This window comes from Scyliorhinus canicula, chromosome 7 (genome assembly GCF_902713615.1).
Source record: "Scyliorhinus canicula chromosome 7, sScyCan1.1, whole genome shotgun sequence".
NCBI lineage: Eukaryota > Metazoa > Chordata > Chondrichthyes > Carcharhiniformes > Scyliorhinidae > Scyliorhinus > Scyliorhinus canicula.
Window position 1 is genome coordinate 201,436,584 of NC_052152.1, and position 23,123 is coordinate 201,459,706.

A 23,123-nucleotide genomic window follows, 5' to 3' on the forward strand; every position below is an offset into this window, starting at 1 on the left:
CTTGGTGTCCAATCAGAAAATTGGATTTTTCGCTGGTATTGATAAATGGTTTAATTTTTCTCATCAGATAGGCAAGCTTACCTTGCAAATCTGTTAAGTGAAGAGGTTTCACTTATGCATATCGCATTCATGGACGAGCTGCCAACAGATGAATCATAGAATGATACAGCACAGAACAGGCTATTTGACCCCTTATTTCAGTCACAGCTCTGAGAGAGAGCTATGCAATTTGTCTCACTCCCTTTTGCTCTTTGCCTGCAGCCCTGCATATTTTCCCTTTCCAAGTATTTATCATATTCCCTGTTGAAAGATTGTACTGAATCCGCCTCCACCTACCCCGATCATAACAGCAGTAAAATAATTTCTCCTCGCCTCACTCGCGGCTCTATTTGCCAATGATCTTAAATCCATGTTCTCCGCTTATTAACCCCACGCCCTGGCCCAATGGTGACATTCCCTCCCTGTTTACTGGAAATGAGGAGATGAATCAATCATTCCAGAAGTCTTACAGGACGTGACAGGGTAGGTGCAGAAAGGATGTTCCTTACAGCCAGAGGTCTCTGGGACCTGGGGCACCGTCTCAGAATAAGGAGGAGGCCATTTAGGACTGAGATGAGGCGATTTTCTTCACTCAACAGGTGGTGAATCTTTGGAATTTTCTACCCCAGAGGGCTGCGGAAGATCAGTCATTGAGGATGTTTCGGACCGAGATCGAGTGATTTCTAGATAATAAAGCCAGGAAGGGATGCAGGGGCTAGTGTGGGAAAGTGGTTTTGAGGTAGATGATCATCCGTGATCTGGCTGAATGATGGAGCAGCCTCGAGGGGCTGAACGACCTACTCCTGTTCCCATTTCCTATAATTAGTGAGTAGGAAACAGAAAACCCGCGTTTTAAAAGCTCCTAGCTTGTTTGAGGAGGGAACGTTGGAGATTAGAAACCAAATATTAGTTTGTGATCCTGGGTCCAATGGTTGTGGCCCCAATGCGTTAGGACTAAAGGGGTTTGACAAAGGTGCCGATGCTGGGTTGTGTTCAGGAGCACAGACCCCCAAAGGTCAATGGATTCAGACATGGCTCCTCCTTTCAGACAGACATCTTCTTACTCCCCTTGAATCTACCTTGAGCCCTCTGTTTCCACCCCTTGAAATAACTCAAAGAAAATACGTACATTCTTATTGGAATAAGACATAGAATCATAGAATCCCAATAGTGCAAAAGGAGGTCAGTCAGCCCATCAGGCCAGCAGCGTCCCTGTGAAAGAGCATCCCACCTAGACTCACTCCCCTGCTGTGTCCCCGTAACCCCACCTAACATGCCACAACTTCGGACTGTGGGAGGTAACTGCAGCACCCGGAGGAAACCCACGCAGACACGGGGAGAACGTGCAAACTCCACACAGTCTTCAATATTCAGCTCCAGTAAGCAGAAAAGCCAGTTGATACCCTGTGATCTGCACCACCTAGAAACACATGGGCAGCAGGTGATTGGAAACTCCGGCATTTACAGATTCCCCTCCAAGTCACATCATTCCGCCTTGGACAGACTTTCCCTACAATAGGAAATCCATCCTACTGCAGTGAGGGAGGGAGGTAGAGATACGTTAACTGTGAAAGTGAGGAGGTCAGGTTCCAATAAGGGAGCTGCAAGGTTGGGTAAATATTTAGCATTTTGTTTTTGATGATTTTGTGAATTTTCTCACATGGATTAAACAGGTGGTGGCGTTGGGGAGGGGGCGGGGGAGGTGGGGGGGGGGGGGGGGGGCTGTCCATGATGGGATAGGTTGCACATGGATTGGGTAAAAGGCTTGTGATGATGCACTCAATGTCCTTTTCTCTTTCTCAGCTTCCATTCGTTCTGACTATGGAGGTGACGGTGAATTTTGGTTTCTGATTTTTCAGGATTCAGTCTTTGTGGTGTCTCAGCCCAATTCCTCATCCAGCTTTGGACACCTCCAGGCTCCACTTATTCCAATGCCCCCTTCACTGGCCTCTTCCAGCCGACATACACCTCAACTCAACCCGAAGCATCTACTGATCTACATTGGCACCCGGACCCCAAACTTACCCATTTGAAATTTCTCACCATTGCGTTCAAACCCATTCAGGGCTTTGCCCTCCTCCAGCCCCGCAGCCCTCCGAGATCTCTATGCTCCTTCACTTCTGACCTTTAGTACATCCTCTATCTTCATCAACCCACCATTGGCAACTCTGCCTTCAACCCTAGCCCTGGAATTATGTCAATAAACCTCTCCACCTTTCTATCTCTCTCTATCTCCTCTTTATCAGCACGGGTTTGGTCACTTGTTCTAATATTTATGTGACTCGCTGCCAGATTATCATTGATAACAGTCATGTGAAGAACCTTGGGATGTGCTAAATGAAGGCAAATGTCTGTTGCTATTGTGTAAGACTAGCCATCTGAGAATCCAAATAATCCAAATGAGGAAATCAACATCATCCCCTACACATCCGGTACCCCACCCCCATTGCAGCTCAGTTATTGCTGTGCACAGTAAGTAATGGACAATAAATACTTTATGGCTGGGTTTCACATTGTGAGGGAGACACGGGTGTTTATGGCAGGAGTTAGTGTCTTGGTGGAGGGTTGACACAAGGCAATGGCAAGCAGTAAGTATCAGATCGCAGTGTCAGTCCTTGCACAACACACTCGATAATGTGGCTGCATTTGGCTCACATTTTTGCAGTTCCTTCCAGGTAGATGGAGTGCTGTGGATGAGACAAGCAAATATATAATTGTTCTCAGGATTTCTTTTTGACAACAGTCCTTATTCATTCAGAATCCTCCTTGGTAAAGCCCTGCAATCTAATATAGATTCTATAAAACTTTCCCTGTCCATCGGACAGTCTTACTTCACAGATGCTCCTTCGTTCTCCAATCTCTCAGGATCTCGTGATTCCCGGTGATCCGACTGTCCCCGTTCCTCCTCCATCTCCAACGCATCCCCCTCCCCTGCTCCGTCGCCCTCCGTCTGTCTCCCGCTCAGGCGGCTACCCCTAACTGCGTCATCCAGTGCCTTTTGCCGTCGGTAGAAGTGGGAGAACTTGTTGAAGATGATGGTGATGGGCAGCGCCACCACGAGGATGCCCCCCAGGATGCAGCCCGAGGCGGCCAGCTTGCCCGCTACGGTGATGGGCACCACGTCCCCGTAGCCCACCGTGGTCATGCTCACCGTGCCCCACCACCAGCAGGCCGGGATGGTGTCCAGTCCGACGTCCTCGTCCTTCTCCGCTGTGTACGCCATCCCAGAAAAGACGCAGACACCAACGCCCAAATACAGCAGCAGGATCCCCACCTCTCGATAGCTGTGCTTTAAAAGGTAAACAAAGATCAGTCAGTACCATGGATTCATAGAGATGAACCATAAAACCTTCCGTTGGATGTTGCATGCGGGAAGATGATATAAAATTGGTGACTGAGGAGTTTGGTGAGTGAGGGAGTTTGGTGAGTGAGGGGGTTTGGTGAGTGAGGAGTTTGGTGAGTGAGGAGTTTGGTGAGTGAGGAGTTTGGCGGGTGAGGGAGTTTGGTGAGTGAGGAGTTTGGTCAGTGAGGAGTTTGGCGAGAGGAGTTTGGTGAATGAGGAGTTTGGTGAGTGAGGGAGTTTGGTGAGCGAGGGAGTTTGGCGAGTGAGGGAGTTTGGTGAGTGAAGGAGTTTGGAGAGTGAGGGAGTTTGGTGAGTGAGGAGATTGGTGAGTGAGGGAGTTTGGTGAGTGAGAGGTTTCGTGAGTGAGGGAGTTTGGCGAGTGAGGAGTTTGGTGAGTGAAGGAGTTTGGAGAGTGAGGGAGTTTGGTGAGTGAGGAGATTGGTGAGTGAGGGAGTTTGGTGAATGAGAGGTTTCGTGAGTGAGGGAGTTTGGCGAGTGAGGAGTTTGGTGAGTGAGGAGTTTGGTGAGTGAGGGAGTTTGGTGTGTGAGGAGTTTGGTGAGTGAGGGAGTTTGGTGAGTGAGGGAGTTTGGTGAGTGAGGGAGTTTGGTGAGTGAGGAGTTTGGTGTGTGAGGAGTTTGCTGAGTGAGGGAGTTTGGTGAGTGAGGGAGTTTGGCGAGTGAGGGAGTTTGGTGAGTGAGGAGATTGGTGAGTGAGGAGTTTGGTGAGTGAGGAGTTTGGTGAGTGAGGAGTTTGGTGAGTGAGGGAGTTTGGTGAGTGAGGAGTTTGGTGAGTGAGGAGTTTGGCGAGTGAGGAAGTTTGGTGAGTGAGGAGTTTGGTGAGTGAGGAGTTTGGTGAGTGAGGAGTTTGGTGAGTGAGGGAGTTTGGTGAGTGAGGGAGTTTGGTGAGTGAGGGAGTTTGGTGAGTGAGGGAGTTTGGTGAGTGAGGAGTTTGGTGAGTGAGGAGTTTGGTGGGAGTTTGGCGAGTGAGGAGTTTGGCGAGTGAGGAGTTTGGTGAGTGAGGGAGTTTGGTGAGTGAGGGAGTTTGGCGAGTGAGGAGTTTGGCGAGTGAGGAGTTTGGTGAGTGAGGAGTTTGGGAGTGAGGGAGTTTGGTGAGTGAGGAGTTTGGCGAGTGAGGGCGTTTGGTGAGTGAGGGAGTTTGGTGAGTGAGGGAGTTTGGTGAGTGAGGGAGTGAGGGAGTTTGGTGAGTGAGGAGTTTGGGAGTGAGGGAGTTTGGTGAGTGAGGCAGTTTGGTGAGTGAGGGAGTTTGGCGAGTGAGGAGTTTGGTGAGTCAGGGAGTTTGGTGAGTGAGGGAGCTTGGTGAGTGAGGGAGTGAGGGAGTTTGGTGAGTGAGGAGTTTGGGAGTGAGGGAGTTTGGTGAGTGAGGCAGTTTGGTGAGTGAGGGAGTTTGGCGAGTGAGGAGTTTGGTGAGTGAGGGAGTTTGGTGAGTGAGGGAGTTTGGTGAGTGAGGGAGTTTGGTGAGTGAGGGAGTGAGGGAGTTTGGTGAGTGAGGAGTTTGGGAGTGAGGAGTTTGGTAAGTGAGGGAGTTTGGCGAGTGAGGAGTTTGGTGAGTGAAGGAGTTTGGTGAGTGAGGGAGTTTGGTGAGTGAGGGAGTTTGGTGAGTGAGGAGTTTGGTGGGAGGGGAAGGAGGTGTTCCTTTCTTTTTGCTTTTTCTGCCTTTTTTACTCTGGGTTCTTGCTCTACTCTAGGGAAAGGATCTAGCTGTTTGGTGAGTATTTGGTGAGTATTTGGTAAGTGCTTACAGACTATTCAAGTGCTAAGGTTCAATATAGCATACAAACTGGGGGTAAATATTGGATTAAGCGGTGATAAATGGTGTATGAACTGGCGGTGAAGTTCATAAAATGTATTTAAAAAATGAAAATAAATGAGTGAATAATATAATTAAATAATTGACTAAAACAGATAAAGGATGGTGGGTCAGGTGATGTTTCAAGGCTGCAGCATGTGGGAGCTCCTGGATGCCACCGTGATCCAGGGCAAATGCACTACAGTAATAATTGCAGCGCTAGGAATTTCAGCTGAAAGTCATTGAGCTGGAGGCCAATCTGCGGACACTGCAAAACATCAGGGAGGGGGCAAGTTGCCTGAGTGTTTTGTTTCCCGAGGCGGTCACCGATTTGGTCAGTGGTCCGGCACAGGGGTATGAGGCAGGTAAGGGGACCCAAAGGGCAGGAGTGTAGGAACGTCAGGCACTGCAATTGTCAAATAGGTTTGAGATTATCTCAGCTTGTTTGGACGAGGACAGGGTTGCAGGGTGGATGAGCAAACTGACCATGGCAGCGTGATAAAGGAAACCATTCAAATGGAGGGGAGCATAAAGGACGGTAGTGGTAGTAGGGAAATGCATAGTGAGGGGGATTGATACTATTCTCTACAGCAAAGAGCATGAGTACGGTCAGCTGTGTTGCCTGCCCGGGTTGAGGACATCTAGTGAGGACTGGAGAAGAACTTGCAGTTGAAGGGGGAGGATCTAGTTATGGTGGTCCATATAGGTACCAATGACATAGGTAGGACGACAAAGGTTCTGAATCATAGAATTTACAGTGCAGAAGGAGGCCATTCGGCCCATCGAGTCTGCACCCGCACTTGGAAAGAGCACCCCACTTAAGCCCACACCTCCACCCCATCCCCGCAATCCAGCAACCCCACCCAACCCCTTTGGACACTAAGGGAAATTTAGTATGGCCAATCCACCTAACCTGCACAGCTTTGGACTGTGGGAGGAAACCGGAGCACCCGGAGGAAACCCACGCACACACGGGGGGAACGTGCAGACTCCACACAGACAGTGACACAAGCCGAGAATCAAACTGGGACCCTGGAGCTGTGAAGCGACTGTGCTAACCACTGTGCTACCGTGCCGTCCTGCATAGAGAGTATGAGGAGCTCCACAGTAAATAAAAAAGCAAAACCTCAAATGTTATAATCTCTGGATTATTACCTGAGCCACGAGCAAATTGGCTTAGCGTACATTAATTGGAGAGATGATTACGTGTCTCAGAGACTGGTATGGGGGAAGTGGGTTTCGGTTCGTGGGGCACTGGTGCTGGTACTGGGGAAAGTGGGGACTGTACGGTGACAGTCGACATCTGAACTATGCTGGGACCAGAGTTCAGGTAAACTGCATAACTAGGGAAGGAGAGAGGGCTTTAAACTAAGGGGCAAAATTCTCCGACCCCACGCAGGGTCGGAGAATCGGCTGGCAGCGGCGTTAATCCCGCTCCCGCCGGGTTTTTAAATCTCCGACCGGCCAAAAACCGGCGTTGTGCAAATCCCGCCGGCAGCCTCTGAAAACAGCTGGCGCCGGCGGGATTTCATTATTTTTTTCTTTCACCAAATCTCCGGCCCGGATGGGCCAAAGTCCCACCGACGTGGCCACGGGTCACGTCGGCGAAAAACAGAGTAGCTTTAAAACGGCGTCAACCATTGATGATGGTTGACGCCGTTCAGTGACCTAGGGCAAGTGGGGGGGTTGCGAGTGGGGGGGGTTGCGAGTGGGGGGGGGGTTGCGAGTGGGGGGGGGGTTGCGAGTGGGGGGGTTGTGAGGGGGGGATTGCGAGTGGGGGGGGTTGCGAGTGGGGGGGGGTTGCGAGTGGGGGGGTTGTGAGGGGGGATTGCGAGTGGGGGGGGGTGCGAGTGGGGGGGGTTGCGAGTGGGGGGGGTTGCGAGTGGGGGGGGTTGCGAGTGGCAGGGGGGTTGCGAGTGCGGGGGGGGTTGCGAGTGCGGGGGGGTTGCGGCGTTGGGGGGGTTGGGGGGGTTTGCGGCGTTGGGGGGGTTTGCGGCGTTGGGGGGGGTTGCGGTGTTGGAGGGGGGGTTGCGCGTTGGAGGGGCGGTTGCGCATTGGAGGGGGGGTAGGGGTGGTGGGGAGGGGGGGTAGGGGTGGTGGGAAGGGGGGTAGGGTGGTGGGGAGGGGGTAGGGGTGGTGGGGAGGGGGTTAGGTGCGGTAGGGGGGTAGGGGTGGTGGGGGGGGTTGGGGGCAGCGGCGTGCAGAGAGGGGGGGGCGACGGATGCCCAGGGCCAACGCACCGTTGCCCCCCCCCTCTGCATGCCGCTGCCCCCTACCCCAACCACCCCCCCTCACCACCCCTACCTCCCTCCAACGCCCCTACCCCCCTCACCACCCCTACCCCCTCCCCACCACCCCTACCCCCGTCCAACGCCGCCCCCCATCTCTCGCAACGCCGCAACCCCCCCACCCCATCGCCGCAACCCCCCACCCTCAACGCCGCAACCCCCCGCCCTCTCAACCCAGGGTAACCCCCCACCCTCTCAACGCAGGGTAACCCCCCCCCCCCAACGCCGGGTCTCTCTCTTCCCCCCCCCCCCAATAACGCCGGGTCTCTCTCTTCCCCCCCCCCAACAACGCCGGGTCTCTCTCCCCCCCCCCCAAACAACGCCGGGTCTCTCTCTTCCCCCCCCCCCCCCAACAACGCCGGGTCTCTCTCTCCTCCCCCCCCCCCAACAACGCCGGGTCTCTCTCTCTCCCCCCCCCCCAACAACGCCGGGTCTCTCTCTTCCCCTCCCCCCCCCAACAACGCCGGGTCTCTCTCTCCTCCCCCCCCCCCCCAACAACGCCGGGTCTCTCTCTTCTCCCCCCCCCCCTCCCCCCAACGCCGGGTCTCTCTCTCCCCCCCCCCCCAACAACGCCGGGTCTCTCTCTCCTCCCCCCCCCCCCCCAACAACGCCGGGTCTCTCTCTCTCTCCCCCCCCCCCCCCAACAACGCCGGGTCTCTCCCTCTCTCCCCCCCCCCCCCCAACAACGCCGGGTCTCTCTCTCCTCCCCCCCCCCCAAACAACGCCGGGACTCGCCACTTCCGCAGCGGGTGAAACTGACGCATATCGCGTCAGTCCGCTGCTGGCCCTTTCGGGAACGGAGATTGCCGGCTTAAAAGAAGGCCCGGACGCCGGTGTCATCCGCACCGCCTTTCCCCGCCGGAAATGGGCGTCACGTCGGTCCGCGGAGAATTTCGCCCAAGGAGTGGGGGCAAGGGAAGACGTGGTAAATCAAAGAATAGAGAAAAGATAGGAAAGAATAGTATTAATGTGGGAAATGGTAAACAGACCATGACAGGATAAGACAGGGAGCAAAAATGTCAGAGCAAATCAGTAGATAAGGCTTGAGGTTACAAAAATAATAAAAGGGCAAACTAGAGGCTCGATATCTGAATGTAAGAAACAAAACTGCGAGCACAATTAGAAATAAATAGAACTCAGTCATGACAGGGACATATATGCAGTATGACACAAGTTGGAACCTGAATACTGAAAGGTATATTTAGGAAGGACAGGATGCTTGGAAAAGGAGGAAGGTTGGCTCTGTTAATTAATGAATGCATCAGCTCCTTAGATACCCAAGTTCAGGAAACCAGGATGTAGAAATGGTTTGGGTGATAAAGACAAGAAGTCATTTGTGGGAGTTGTGTACAGTAACAGTAACTGTACAGGGCAACAGGGTATAAAGGAAGAAATAATGGGAGGTTGACAGAAAGGTACAGCACAATGGTGGGTGATTTTAATCAGCAGACAGATTGGGAAAATCAGGTGGGAAAAGGGAGCCTACATGAAGAAATCATAGAATGGTTTTGGAATAGTTTCTTAGAGCAGCACGTTCTGGCACCAACCAGGGAGCAGGCAACACTAGACCTGGTAATTGTGCAATGAGATATGATTAATTAATTACCTCACGATGAAGGCTCCCCTCAGTAGCAGTGATCATAATATGTTTGAATTTTACATTCCGGTTCAGGCAGAGAGGAGTGAATTAGGGTTACAGTTAGCATTTTAAACTTAAATAAGGGCAATTATGAGGGCATAAAAATACAGCTAGTGAAAATGAACTGCCAATTTACATCAATAAAGACACAGTGTCAGACATTTAAAGGAATATTTCACAATAGATACATTCCAACAAGAAAACCAAATTCCAATGGGAAGACCCACAATTTATGGTCAACTAAAAACATAGCGATAGTATCAAACTTAAAGAAAAACACACAACTCTGTAAAGGTGGGTGGTAGGCCAAAGATTGGGGGCAGTATTCTCCCCCCCCCCCCACCATGCCGGGTGGGAGAAACGTCGGGGGGCTGCACGAATCGCGTCACACCGCCCTGACCCCCGCACGCGATTCTACCACCCCCCCCACCGAAACCAGCGGCGTGAGAATCGCGCCGGGTCGCTCGGAGAATCGGCGCAAATGGCAAGCAGCGATTCTCCGGCCCGGATGGGCCGAGCGGCCGGCGGAAAAAATGACAGTCCCGCCGCCGCTGGCCACACCTGGTCATTGCTGGCGGGTACTCGACGCGAAGGCTTGGGTGGCAGCCTGTGGGGGGGGGGGGGGGGGGGGGGGGCCGCTGAAGGGGTCTGGCCCACGATCGGGGCCCACCAATCGGCGGGCCAGCCTCTCCTCCCCGGGCCTACTCTCTGCTGTGGCCGGCCACTGAACACCGACCCCATGTTGGGTCATGGCTGGCGCGCGTAAGAGGTTCCCCACGCATGTGCAGGATGGCACGGCCCAACTGCGCATGCGCAGGATGGAGCTGGCCCAACTGCGCGTGCGCAGGTTGATGCGCCGTTCATTTGGTCCCCTGTGGGGGCCAGAATAGGTCGTGCCCGGGCCCTGTTCGCGCCGTTGTGAAACGCGACGGCGTTCACGACAGCGCCAACATTTGGCCTCAATATCGGAGAATCGCCCCATGGACAGAATGTGAGAAAAGAGCAAAGAATGGCCAAAATATTGATGAGCAAGGAAAAAGGAGAGTTTGAGAGAAAACTAGCTAGAAATATAAAGACAGATAGTAAGAGTTTCTGCAGATATTTGAAAAAATAGGAGTTAACTAAGTGAGAATTGGTCCTACAAAAAGTGAGTGTGAGGAATTAGTGGTGGGAAATAGGAGACGGCAGATGAATTGAAGCGATATTTTGCATCGGTCATCACCATACAGGATATAAGTAACAGCCCAGAAATAGCTGTAAATCAGGAAGTGGGAGGGAGGGAGGAACTCTGGAAAATTACAATCACCAGGCAAGTGGTACTGGGCAAATTGTTGGAGCTGCGTGCTGACGTGTCCCTGGGTCCTGACGGACTCAATCCCAGGGTCTGAAGAAAAGCGGCGAGTGAGATAGTTGATGAGTGTGGTGGCACGGTGGTTAGCACTGTTGCCTCACAGCACCAGGGACCCGGTTTGATTACAACCTCGGGTGACTGTGTGGAGTTTGCACATTCTCCCCGTCTCTGTGTGGGGTTCCTCCGGGTGCTCCCATATCCAAAGATATGTGAGTTAGGTCGTAGTGTCAAATGGTTAGGTAAGGTGATGGGGTTAGCGACAGGGTGGGGAAGTGAGCCTAAGTAGGGTGTTCTTTCAGAAGGTAGGTGTAGACTTGATGGGCCAAATGGTCCCCTTCTGCATTGTAGGGAATCTATGGTTCCAGGGTTGGTTTTAATTTTCCAGAATTCCCTAGAATTGGGAAAGTTTCCATTAGGTTAGAAAATAGTGAATGTAACTCCTTTATTCAGTGGGACTTGGGGAGATTACAGAGATAGGGAGGGAGCGAAACCATGGAAGAGTTTGAAAATAAGATCGAAAATTTTAAATCAAGTCATTGCCTGACTGGGAGCCAAAGTCGATCAGTGAGCACAGGGGTGAGGGGGCAATGGGACTTGGTGTGAGTTAAGACAGGGATAGTTTTGGATGACCTCAGGTTCCTGAGGGTGGAAGGTGGGATATCAGCCAGGAATGTGTGGAAATAGTCGAGTCTAGTGGTAGCGGGGGAATGGGCGAGGGCTTCAGTAACAGATGACCTGAGGCGGGGTGAAGGTGGGCGATGTCACAGAGGTGGAAGTCGGTGGTGTTAGTGATGGCATATGAATCAGCGGATCATCGTGGGATCAAATGTGACACTAGGATTGCGAAGAGTGGCTTTTTAAAAAATAACCTTTTATTGTCACAAGAATGAAGTTACTGTGAAAACCCCTCGTCGCCACATTCCGGCGCCTGTTCGGGTAAGCTGGTACGGGAATTGAACCCGCACTGCTGGCCTTGTTCTGCATCACAAACCAGCTGTCTAGCCCACTGAGCTAAACCAGCCCTCTCAGATAGAGTAGATAACATTCTGTTGAAGAATCACCTTGGGCTTGGAATGTTAACCCTGCTTCTCTATCCACAGTCGCTGCCAGACCTGCTGAGAATTTCCAGCACTTCTTGTTTTTATTTCCTATTTCCAGCAACGGGAGTATTTTGCTTTCATCTTGCTGAACCTCAGACTGTTGCCGGGGGGGGGGGGAGAGGTGGAGTTGGTGGCTGGGGAATGGAGTTTGGAGTTTGGAAACCAATGACTTCAGTCTTCTCAATATTTCAAGAGAGGAGATTTCTGCTCATCCAGTTCTGGAAGCCGGAGACGCAGTCTGATAACTTAGTGACAAGGGAGCAGTCAAGAGCGGTACGGGGGGGGGGGGGGGGGAAGGGGGGGGGGGGGGGGAGCTGGGTGTTGGCAGTGTACATGTGAAAATGATTGCTAAGTCTTTGGACAATGTCATCAAGGGGCAGCATGCAAAGGAGAAATAGGAGGGGGGGGGGGCAACGGAACTCATTTTTGCTGGTGGGGGCTGGGGGTTCATCAGAAGTGGGAGCAGAAAAAATCATGGCAAGCGATTCCCTGGCTAGGATTAGATGGATAAGAATGGAATCACATAAATGCAGTCCCGCCCAGGTGAATCACAGTGCAGGCATGTTGTACTATTGTCTATTATTCTCTATTCAGAAAATCCTACCAGTTTGATTAGATTCTAGCCTATAATAGACTCTTAAATACATTAATCTGTTCCTAACCTAAAAACTCCACAATTAGATTTCTGCAGTCCATTGTCATTATTCTCTATTTCAACATCTTTAAAGATCCATTTAATTGCTACTTGTTTGATAGAATGTCTTCATCTAGAGGAATACTGTTACATTGGATTGATGGTGCTAAATAAGTATCTTCAGATAAGAAATTCATGAAAATTAATAATTTTGAGATATCTAATGTGACGGAGCTATCGTGCAACATATCAATGTTGACAATGTTTGGATTCCTATTATGTCTTTATAATAAAGCAGCAGTGTATTACATGGATTGGAAATCGCAAAGGAAAAGTGACCTCTCAATTTGCATTAAAATTCTCTTCGGCAGCCCCATTCTAACCTTTAAAGTTGCTCCTAATGATCGAAGCCCTGTTGAGTGACGTGCTAACTTGAGCACTCTAAAGACCCTCATCAATCTCAGGACTTGGACCACCTTCCCCAGGTTTTCCAGATCGGTTGTGTGGCCAAAGATCAGATGAACCAGCAGAGTGAAGTAAAACGGTAACACGGAAACGATGTCTATCATGTTGAGTGGGTGAAAACAGAACCTTTTGATGTTGGGGCTCAGGAGCATGCGTGAGCAGACCTCCATAGAGAACCAAGCAATGCAGAAGTGTTCCACGATTTGTAACCTGGGATCATCGATTTCATCCTCGTACTCATCCAAGATCTGGTACTCGGGCATGCTGTGGATGCACATGGTGGCAATGGATCCCAACACTACACTGATGGAGAGGAAGCTGAAGAGTCTACTTGGGATGGAATATCCAGGGTTCTCCAGGGTCAACCAGAGCTGCTTCCTGCAGTTCCCATACTTCAGCCCACGGAATATCAGCAAGTCCCGGTTAAAATCAGAGATCTCATCCGGAGAGGTGTCGATGCTGCTCACGTCGCTCTCCTCATCCCAGTTCTTGCGCCTGCTCTCGGTTTTGCGATCGTGGTATCGATACCTGCAGCAGGAATCGAGGAAGAACTCGTTGATGCCCCAATATTCAATCTCTTGCGAAAACGAGAAAACGCAAAGTTCGTCCATCAGATGCAGCTTCCCGGTTTGATAAAAGTTCAACACGTACGGGAACAGGCCCGGGTGCCTGTCGAAGTAAAACTCTTTCTTTGACACGTCGTAATCATCGCATATTCGGAGAATGGACTCCTCCGAGTCACACTTCAGCAACTGTCCGAGTCTGGTGTTGGGGAACTTGGAGAGGGTGTTGGAGCTCAGCCTTCTCTTCAGCCCTCCAACATTCACGTTAATAGCTTGATCCTCAAACTTAGGATCCCAGGTTCGGAGTGTCTCATTAACCATGGTGACCAATAGAGCGGATCTGTATTAAACTGGACAAAAAGATGTAGCTATAACAAACAATAGTGTGTCTGGGAAAGGGCATGGAATGGCATCGAATTTATAGGCCATTCGGCCCCACCGATCATTGCCAGCATTTAGGCTACACCTCCCAACACTCTTACTCAACTCATACTGTCAGCATATCTTTTGTTTCCATTCTTCCTCAAGTGATTATTTACTTCCCCTTAAATGCTCAGATGATATTCAGCCCAATAATAATAATCTTTATTATTGTCACAAGTAGGCTTACATTTATATTAAGTTACTGTGAAAAGCCCCTAGTCGCCACATTCCGGCACCTGTTCGGGTACACAGAGGTTGAATTCAGAATGTCCAATTCACCTAACAAGCACGTCTTTCGGGATTCGTGGGAGGAAACCGGAGCACCCGGAGGAAACCCACGCAGACACGGGGAGAACGTGCAGACTCCGCACAGACAGTGACCCAAGGTGGGAATTGAACCTGGGATCCTGGCGCTGTGAAGCAGTATTGCTAACCACTGTGCTACCGTGCCGTCCACGTTTACACCACTCTCTGGGTAAAGAGGTTTCTCATGAGCTTCCTATTGAGTTTGTTAGTGGTTATTTTATATATAGACCCCCCCCCCCCTCCTCCCACAAGTTGATGCATCTTCTCTAACCTACCCTGGAGAGCGAGCCTTTGAGGGCTGCTGCAATACCTTAGGTTATCGAGTAGAAGTACTGCAAATGCTAATGTGTGTACACATTACCGTCGGTCCACTGAGTAAGATATAACATGATTGTTTGAAAGCTGTACGGGTTTGCCTTCCTCTTTGCAACTTAACAGCGTTCTGCTGTTTGATGGCTCCTGGCTGGTTGGAACCTTAGACAGCATCTCAATGAGTTAACATTGGGGTGAATAAAGTAGGATTTGGTTTATCCTTGAGGGACAGGGTCAAAACGTCTCCTCATAAGGTTAAGTAGACTGGGTGTAGGTCCGCCCCCTGCCCCCACAGGCGAATGTAAATGATGATGTCGGTTAGAATTAGCGACATCTTCCATGCCAGCCTCAGGCATTGGGGAGGGCAACTGAGTACGGAAAGAGGTGGCTCACCCGCCATTTTGAAAGAAAGAATTAACAAACGAATGATCTTCTCAAAGAACCAATTGTTTGCAATTTCTCTTGCCAGCTCCATTTCTTGGGTTGTGGGATCGGGGAAGGTTTGGGGGTGGAAGGTTTATGAGGTTGTGCCACAAGAGTGGAAGAAAAGGCCATGGGACCATGGCTGGCTGTGATGGCAGCACCTGTATGTTTTATTTATTCACCCTTTTGAGCCGGATACAAGAAATGAAGAGAGGTAGAGAGGTCAGAGGGCATTTAAATTTGTAGCTGTGACTGACTTTGTGTTGAAGACGTCACACTATTCCAACATGATGTGCCGGCCTAGACCCCTGGCTGAGTGCGCCCAGATCTCTCGTTTGTACTGCTAGGCAGCCGCTTACTTTCCGTTCTGCCTCCCCCACTCCAACTCTGAAAATTGTAAACTCCAGCCCATTAATGCCGTTTTGTGGAAAGAATGAATCATAGAATTTACAGTGCAGAAGGAGGCCATTCGGCCCGTCCAGTCTGCAGGGCCCTTGGAAAGAACACCCCATTTAAGCCCATGTCTCCACCCTATCCCCATAACCCAATAACCCCACCGAACCGTTTTGGACACTAAGGGACAATTTTGCATTGGCCAATCCACCTAACCTGCACATCGTTGGACTGTGGGAGGAAACCGGAGCACCCGGAGGAAACCCACGCAGACACAGGGAGAACGTGTAGGCTCCGCGTAGACAGTGACCCAAGGCCGGGAATCGAACCCGGGACTCTGGAGCTGTGAAGCAACAGTGCTAACAACTGTGCTGCCCCTATGATGAGTTCTTGACCTTGGCCTGGGTGAGGGTGAAGGATCACATGGTTCCTTAGGTACTAGAAGGGCACAATTGGGAGACCCACTTGAGCCAGCATTCCCTAATGAGGAGCCAATAGAGACTCACGGAGGAGAGATATGTTGATGGAAGGTTGGAGCAGAGACACCTAAAAGGAGAGAGTGGGGGGAATGAGCTCCAGGTTTACTGCCAGGCGAGATTGTGGGTTTCTCAGGAATTAGGGATGTCTTCACACTCTGAAGACCAATCCTCTGCACATTTCCTGACTTCCACCTTTCACAACCTCTGGACAATCCAAATACCTTACCGCCCATTAAAGTATTTTGTTAAGTGTAGTCCCTGTTGTAATTTAGGACGCATGGCAGCCAATGTGTGAACAGCAAGATCCCATACACAGCAATGTGATAAAGACCAGGTAATCTGTTGTAGTGATGATGACCAGGACTGCAGGGAGAACTCCGCCTTCTCTTCTTCAGATGGGATCAGGGAATCTTATATGGGCACCTCAAAGGGGAGGTGGGATCAGCTTAATGCCTCACCCAAAAGATGGCATCTCTGACAGTGCAGCCCTCCCTCGGCACTACACCGGACGTGCCAGCCCTGATTTTGTGCCCAGGTCCCTGAAGTGGTACTGTGAAGTCACAGGTTTCATGACTCAAGGCAAAATGCCATCCAGCGAGCCAAACCTGGTCATCGTAATCACTACCAGACATTACGGGGGAGGTGGAGTATGTGTTACCTGGGTGCACATGGGGTGCGATAGGTTTGAACAGAGCACCGATGTGCTGTCTTAACACAGCTGGCACTGATCTGGGCAAAAACAAATTGCAACATGTTAATACGTTTCAAAACAGTCTTGCTTTCCAATTGAATGATATACCATCTTGGCTCTTTATTATAAACACACTTTAATAGCAAACAAAACAAGACTCAAATAAAATATCCTAACGTCCTCCAGCGACGTGCTGCTTTTGTGTTATATGAAGGCGAATTGTAGGGAGAGACTCCCACATGAGAATCAAAGACCATTATGAATTGTAGGGAAACCAGGGAGCGACATGGGGTGGTAGTAGGGGGGGGGGAGGGTACTGCAAACTACCTCAAATTTTGTTTTGCTGGAAGCAAAAGCTAGTGGAATTATTATCCTTAGATAATAGTAATCAGCTCGAAAGGGGGCCAGAGCTATGAACGTACAAACCAGGAGCAGGAGAAGGCCACTCGGCCCCTCGAGCCTGCTCCACCAATCAATAAGTAGCACAAGTGGTTAGCACTGTGGCTTCACATCACCAGGGTCCCAGGTTCGATTCCCCGCTGGGTCACTGTCTGTGCGGAGTCTGCACGTTCTCCCCGTGGCTGCGTGGGTTTCCTCCGGGTGCTCCGGTTTCCTCCCACAGTCCAAAGACGTTCCGGTTAGGCGGATTGGCCACGCTAAATTGCCCTTACTGGCCAAAAAGGTTAGGAGGGGTTATTGGGGGTAGGGTGGAAATTAGGGCGTAAGTGGGTTGGTGCAGACTCGATGGGCCGAATGGCTTCCTTCTGCACTGTATGTTCTATGTTCTGTATGTATGTTCTATGTTCAAAGGCTGGTCGAGGTCTCTCCCACAAACATGCAGTTGAAGCTAGATCCGTTTTCAATTTTAAATCTGAGATAGTTTTCTGTTCAGCAGAATTATTAAGGAATGTGGGCCAAAGGCAGGTGTATGGAATTCGGTCACAGATCAGCCAGGATCTCATTGAATGGTGGGACAGGCTCGAGGGGCAACTCCTGTTCCTATATTCCTACAGGAATGTTCTCCCTGCTGCCCTGGCCAATATATATCCCTCAGTCAACATTCCCAAAAAACAGATTATTGCCCCCCGGCTGCTTTTTGTGGAATCTTCCTGTGCACTGGTTGGCTGCATTATTTCCGACATTACAAGTTTGATTACATTTCTAACTTCATTGATCATCATGTGCTTTGTAACGTCCTTAGATTGTGAAAGGCTCTATAAGATAGAGTGATCCTGTATAAAAGGAGGACATTCAACCCATTGTTCCCAAGTCAACTCTTTTTAAAAATCTGCTTGGTTGAACTCTTTCTCTGTGGCATGAAAAGTTACCCCTCCAAGTATTTATTCAATACCCAGTTCAGTAGAAAGTTATTATCCAATCTGCTTCCACCACGCTTCCAGGCAGTGCAAGCTCATCACAACAACTCGCTGCGTAAAAATACGTTTCCACATGTCGCCTCTGGTTCTTTTGCCAATCACCTTAAATCTGTGTTCTCTGGTTGCTGACCCTTCTGTCATTGGGGCTGGCCACTTCTTATTTACTCTTTAATCAAAACTATTGATGATTTTGAACGCCTCTATCAAACCTCCTCTTGTCCTTCTCTCATCTGAGAACAATTCCATTGCACATAATGTATTTTTCTCATTATATGTATTAGAAATGCAAATCTTCCTTAGCGTAGGCAGGACAGCACCCCTGCGTTGATGTGTGAATGGACAGTCAACAAGACCAATTGTCACTTTGTGCTTCTTGTCACTTGCTGGGGAAATACAAAATGACAGACCCAGGAATCCACTTCAATTAGAGTATCTGTCAATAACGGTTCAGACCTGAAGGTGTTCTGCCCATCAAAGAGGTTTAGGTCAGTCGTGTCAAGGTGAGAGGTAATGCTGTCATACTAGCTAAGGGTCACAGGGTAAGTGAGCAGAGAGCAGCATGCTCCCCCCCACCCCATTACATTGCGATGAATTGGATCAAAGTTACAGAACAGTAACAGTCCATTCGGCCCAGCTGGTTCTTCCATTGTTTATATGCGTTTTCTCTGTGATGAATGTAGAAATTGTTATATATTATTTTTTATAGCTGTGGCAATAATGTTTTGAAAAGCCTGGATTACGGTATATATTTGGTGCAGTAATATTATTAAAGAGTAAAGAGGGGATAGGGCTGGCGTTTGGGCCTGGGTGGGTGGCTCTTTCAGAGGGTCGGAGCGGACTCGATGGGCCAAGTGGTCTCCTGCTGCACTGTAGTGGTTCAATGGTTCTTTGCTTCTATAAGAACTTAGGTTAAGGTCGCCAGACTGTATTTCTGCTAAAGCTGTAAATAAGGAATCGTAAAAGAGTGAGATAATTATTGATTTTTTAAAAACAAATTTCCGATTAAGGGGCAATTTATCATGGCCAATCCACCCACCCTGCACATCTTTGGGTTGTGGGGGCGAAAACCACGCAGACATGGAGAGAACGTGCAAACTCCACACGGACAGTGACCCGGGGCTGGGATTGAACGCGGGTCCTTAGCGGCGTGAGGCAACAGTGCTAACCACTGCGCCACCCTAAATAATTATTGAATTTAACCACTTACTGTGGGTCTGGTCCAATATTATTTTTTTAAAATTTAAAGTACCCAATTATTTTTTCCTATTAAGGGGCAATTTATCGTGGCCAATCCACCCACCCTGCACATCTTTTTGGGTTGTGGGGGCGAAACCCACGCAAACACGGGGCGAATGTGCAAACTCCACACGCACAGTGACCCAGGGCCGGGATTCAAACCCAGGTCCTCAGCGCCGTAGGCAGCAATGCTAACCACTGTGCCACCGTGCTGCCCTCTGGTCCAATATTCTAACACCTCCCACCGTTGTTCTTATCAGCCTAGCCTTCTGTTGCAAATTTTTTTTAAAAATGTAGAGTACCCAATTCATTTTGTTTTTCCAATTAAGGGGCAATTTAGCGTGGCCAATCCATCTACCCTGCACATCTTTTTGGGTTGTGGGGGCGAAACCCACGCAAACACAGGGCAAATGTGCAAACTTCACACGGACACTGACCCAGAGCCGGGGTCGAACCTGGGACCTCGGCACCGTGAGGCTGCAGGGCTAACCCACTGCGCCACCGTGCTGCTCTCTTTCCTAATTATTTTGAGTGCATACCTACAGCTTTGCCTTGAATGCATCCATGTTGTTCTCTGTGGGAGTGAGTTGCACATTCTCACCACTCTGTGGGTGAAGAAGATTCTCCTGAACCCCCGGTGGAGTTTATTCGTGACTATGTAATATTTACAGCCTCAAGATTTTGTTCCCAAAGTGGAAACAGCTCTTCCACATCTACTCCATTATAACCTTAAAGAGATCCCCACTCAGCCGTCTCTTTTCCAGAAAAGAGGGCTCCAGTCTGTTAATTCTTTCTGAAGGGTTACCGCCTCTGAAATTTCCCCTGTCACCCTTGTTAATTGCTGCTCAAGATCAGCAGATAATCACAGATGATGAATGCCATTATTTAATCCATTTTAGTGCAACAACTGGAGATGCTGTGAGATTACACCCCTCTTGATTTTGCTGCAGGATGGAAGATATTTTGTTCCTCTCAGCCCCTCTGTTCTGATTACTGTCAGGAAATCCTTAGAGCAGAAAGGCTGAGAGACGCAGGTTAAGAAGATTGAGGTGTTTGCAATCGTGTAGAGGCAGGGGGAATCAAGAGGCAATAAGAGGAACCTGTTTTGCACAATGGTCACCAACCAGGGGGCACGGGATTGAGCTGATCGGTGAAAGAAGCAGAGGTGACACGAGGAAGCACGTCTTTTACACTCAGTGGGGTACATTTTGGGTCCGTGCCCACTTCAGGAATTATCCCTGGTGGGGGGGGGGGACGGGACGGACAATTTGATGAACGTCGGGCGGGGTTTCCGGTCCTGGGAGGGTGGGGTGGGGGGCACACACCTCCAGTGGGTTGTTATGATCCGGAACATACGGCTTGAAAGGGTGGAGGCAGCAGATTCAATCGTTAACATTCAAAATGAATCAGATAACCGTATGAAGGGCTAGAGTTTGCAGGGCAGGGGTGTGGGACTAATGGGATAGCTCTTTCAAAACGGTGGGCCTCCTTCTCTTCTATTTCATTCTCTGAACAATCATCCAATTCCCAGCACGATGGGCTGAATGGCCTCCTCTTCTATTTCATTCTATGCACAATCATTGGGGGCGGGGGGGGGGCGGGATTCTCTCAGCCCATTCTCGGGCTGGGGGCCTCTTTTGCTCTGCGCCGGCCTCTGTAGCCCTACACCATGTTGTGTCGGGGCCGGCGCGGAGAAGGGAGCCACATTGGCGCCGGTTACAGCGCGCATGCGCAGACCCGCGGCGCCCATCTGACGCCGGTATCGGCAGCTGGAGCGGCGTGGGTCGCTCCGGTGCCGTGCTGGCCTCCTGTAGGTGTCAGAATCTCTGTTCCTGACGGCATGTTGACACTGTCATGAAACGCAACGGCGTTTACAACGGCATCAACACTTAGCCTCAGGATCAGAGATTTCCACGCCCCCAATTCTCAGCACGATGGACTGAATGGTCTCCTTCTCTTCTATTTCATTTTATAAACAATCGTCCAATTCCCAGCAATGCAACATGTATCTTCACGAATGTTACAACCGCTCACAACATTTTGAGTTACCAATTAAGTAAAACAGGTATTGGTGTTCAAGATTTGAATTATCTCATGAATTCTGCTGAGCTACATAGGAAGAAAGCATTTCCAATGGCAGGATATGGGTCAGTATCCTCATCGCACTGTGGGTGCACCTACAGCACAGGGATTGCAGCGGTTCAAGAAGGCAGCTCACTCTTCTTATGAAGGGAATAGATAGGATAGATGCGGGCAGATTGTTTCCACTGGCGGGTGACAGCAGAACTAGGGGACATAGCCTCAAAATAAGGGGAAGTAGATTTAGGACTGAGTTTAGGAGGAACTTCTTCACCCAAAGGGTTGTGAATCTATGGAATTCCTTGCCCAGTGAAGCAGTTGAGGCTCCTTCATTACATGTTTTTAAGGTAAAGATAGATATATTTTTGAAGAATAAAGGGATTAAGGGTTATGGTGTTCGGGCCGGAAAGTGGAGCTGAGTCCACAAAAGATCAGCCATGATCTAATTGAATGGCGGAGCAGGCTCGAGGGGCCAGATGGCCGACTCCTGCTCCTAGTTCTTATGTTCTTATGTTCACCAACTTCTCAAGGGCAATTAGGGTTGGGCAATAAATGCTGGCCCAGCCAGTGACACCCGCCCCGTAAAAAAATTAATTGAAAAAAAAAATCCAGAGGATATAGCTTTAAGGCCAATAAAGCAGAGGGGAAGATGAGAAGTTTTTCACGCAGCGAGTTGTTGTGACCTGAAACACATTGCCAAAAAGGGAGGTGGAAGGAGATTCAAAAGCAACTTTCAAAAGGGAATAGGACAAATACTTGAAGAGGACTAATGTTGGTGGGATTAATTGGTAGCTCTTGGTTACAGCATAGGCCAAAGTGGCTTGCTTCAATGTTCTATGAATTTTCATTTGTCTTTTCAATCTTAGTGGTGTCTTGCGCTGTGGGTCATCCCCAGTATCCCGAGAAGCCGAACATTTCTGTCTCAGAGGGAAGGAGGTCGAAGAAGGAAAATAACTCCGCAATCAGCGCGGTAACACAGTGGTTAGCACAGTCCCGGCTTGGGTCACTGTCTGCACGGAGTCTGCACATTCTCCACGTGTCTGCGTGGATTTCCTCCGGGAGCTCCGGTTTCCTCCCACAGTCCAAAGATGTGCAGGATAGGGGGATTGGCCATGATAAATTGCCCTTAGTGTCCAAAATGATTGGGTGCGGTTACTGGGTGAGGGGGATAGGGGAGAGGTGTGGGCTTAGGTAGGGTGCTCTTCTAAGGGCTGGTGCAGACTCGATGGACCGAATGGCCTCCTTCTGCACTGTAAATTCTATCATTTTGTGGAATTAAATAAGTGAAAAGTATCAGTCAATGGTTAGATTGTGGTGCAGGCATCAGTCGAACCTATTGTATTCCTCCCCAATGCTCAGATATAATTCCAGCAAGTGTTGGTCAGGAATGTTAATTCTGGCTGGTTCCTTACTTCACACACCGACTGCAACGGGTCTTGATTTACTTCTATTCTGAAACTCAGGAAACCACTGTGGATCACTGTTCATTTACAACTATCAGAATGAATGAGTCATTATCGATATGTCACTTCTAAAGCTTAAAGAAGTAATGGCTGTTTGGCATAATCCCATCCATAGAGTTATTACTGTTAATTAGTGGTAGCTAATGACATTGTTTAGGGGATTGACTGAATGAAGATGCTGGGTCAACAGTGTAATTGAACGGATTTAGTACCAGTGCTGATATGATTAGTTGATTGGATGATCAGTTCATTTCAACCTTAGAAATGTTAACTCATCTTTTTGGGACAGTCATTTTCTTTTGAGAATAAATCCTGAAAGGCATTTCTAACATTCAAATAGGAATATTCAGGAAGACAAGGGACTCCAATCTTTTTTAAAATTTAGAGTGCTCCATTCATTTTTTCCAATTAAGGGGCAATTTAGCGTGGCCAGTCCACCTACTCGGCACATCTTTGGGTTGTGGGGGCGAAACCCACGCAAACACGGGGAGAATGTGCAAACTCCACACGGACAGTGACCCAGAGCCGGGTTCGAACCTGGGACCTCGGCGCCGTGAGGCAGCAGTGCTAACCACAGTCTCACCGTTCTGCCGACAGAACTTTAATCTATTGTCATTTGTTAGCTGTTGTCTTGCAGGGGAGAGGAGGCAGAGGGAGAGAAGGAGGGACGAAGAGAAGGAGGGAGGGAGGAAGAGAAGGAGGAAGGGAGGAGG

At 49.7% G+C, this 23,123-nt stretch overlaps 1 protein-coding gene across 1 annotated transcript; it reads right to left on the reverse strand.

Moving 5' to 3' along the window:
• Positions 1–1,778: 1,778 nt before the first annotated feature.
• si:dkey-43k4.5 (potassium voltage-gated channel subfamily S member 2) lies at positions 1,779–16,281 on the reverse strand. Its single transcript, XM_038803715.1, has 4 exons — positions 16,224–16,281; positions 12,585–13,579; positions 2,871–3,328; positions 1,779–2,726 (listed from the first exon to the last, which is right to left on the reverse strand). Exons 2-4 carry the CDS (start codon positions 13,548–13,550, stop codon positions 2,648–2,650), a joined length of 1,503 nt encoding a protein of 500 aa, XP_038659643.1. The 5' UTR covers positions 13,551–13,579; positions 16,224–16,281; the 3' UTR covers positions 1,779–2,647.
• Positions 16,282–23,123: the final 6,842 nt, after the last annotated feature.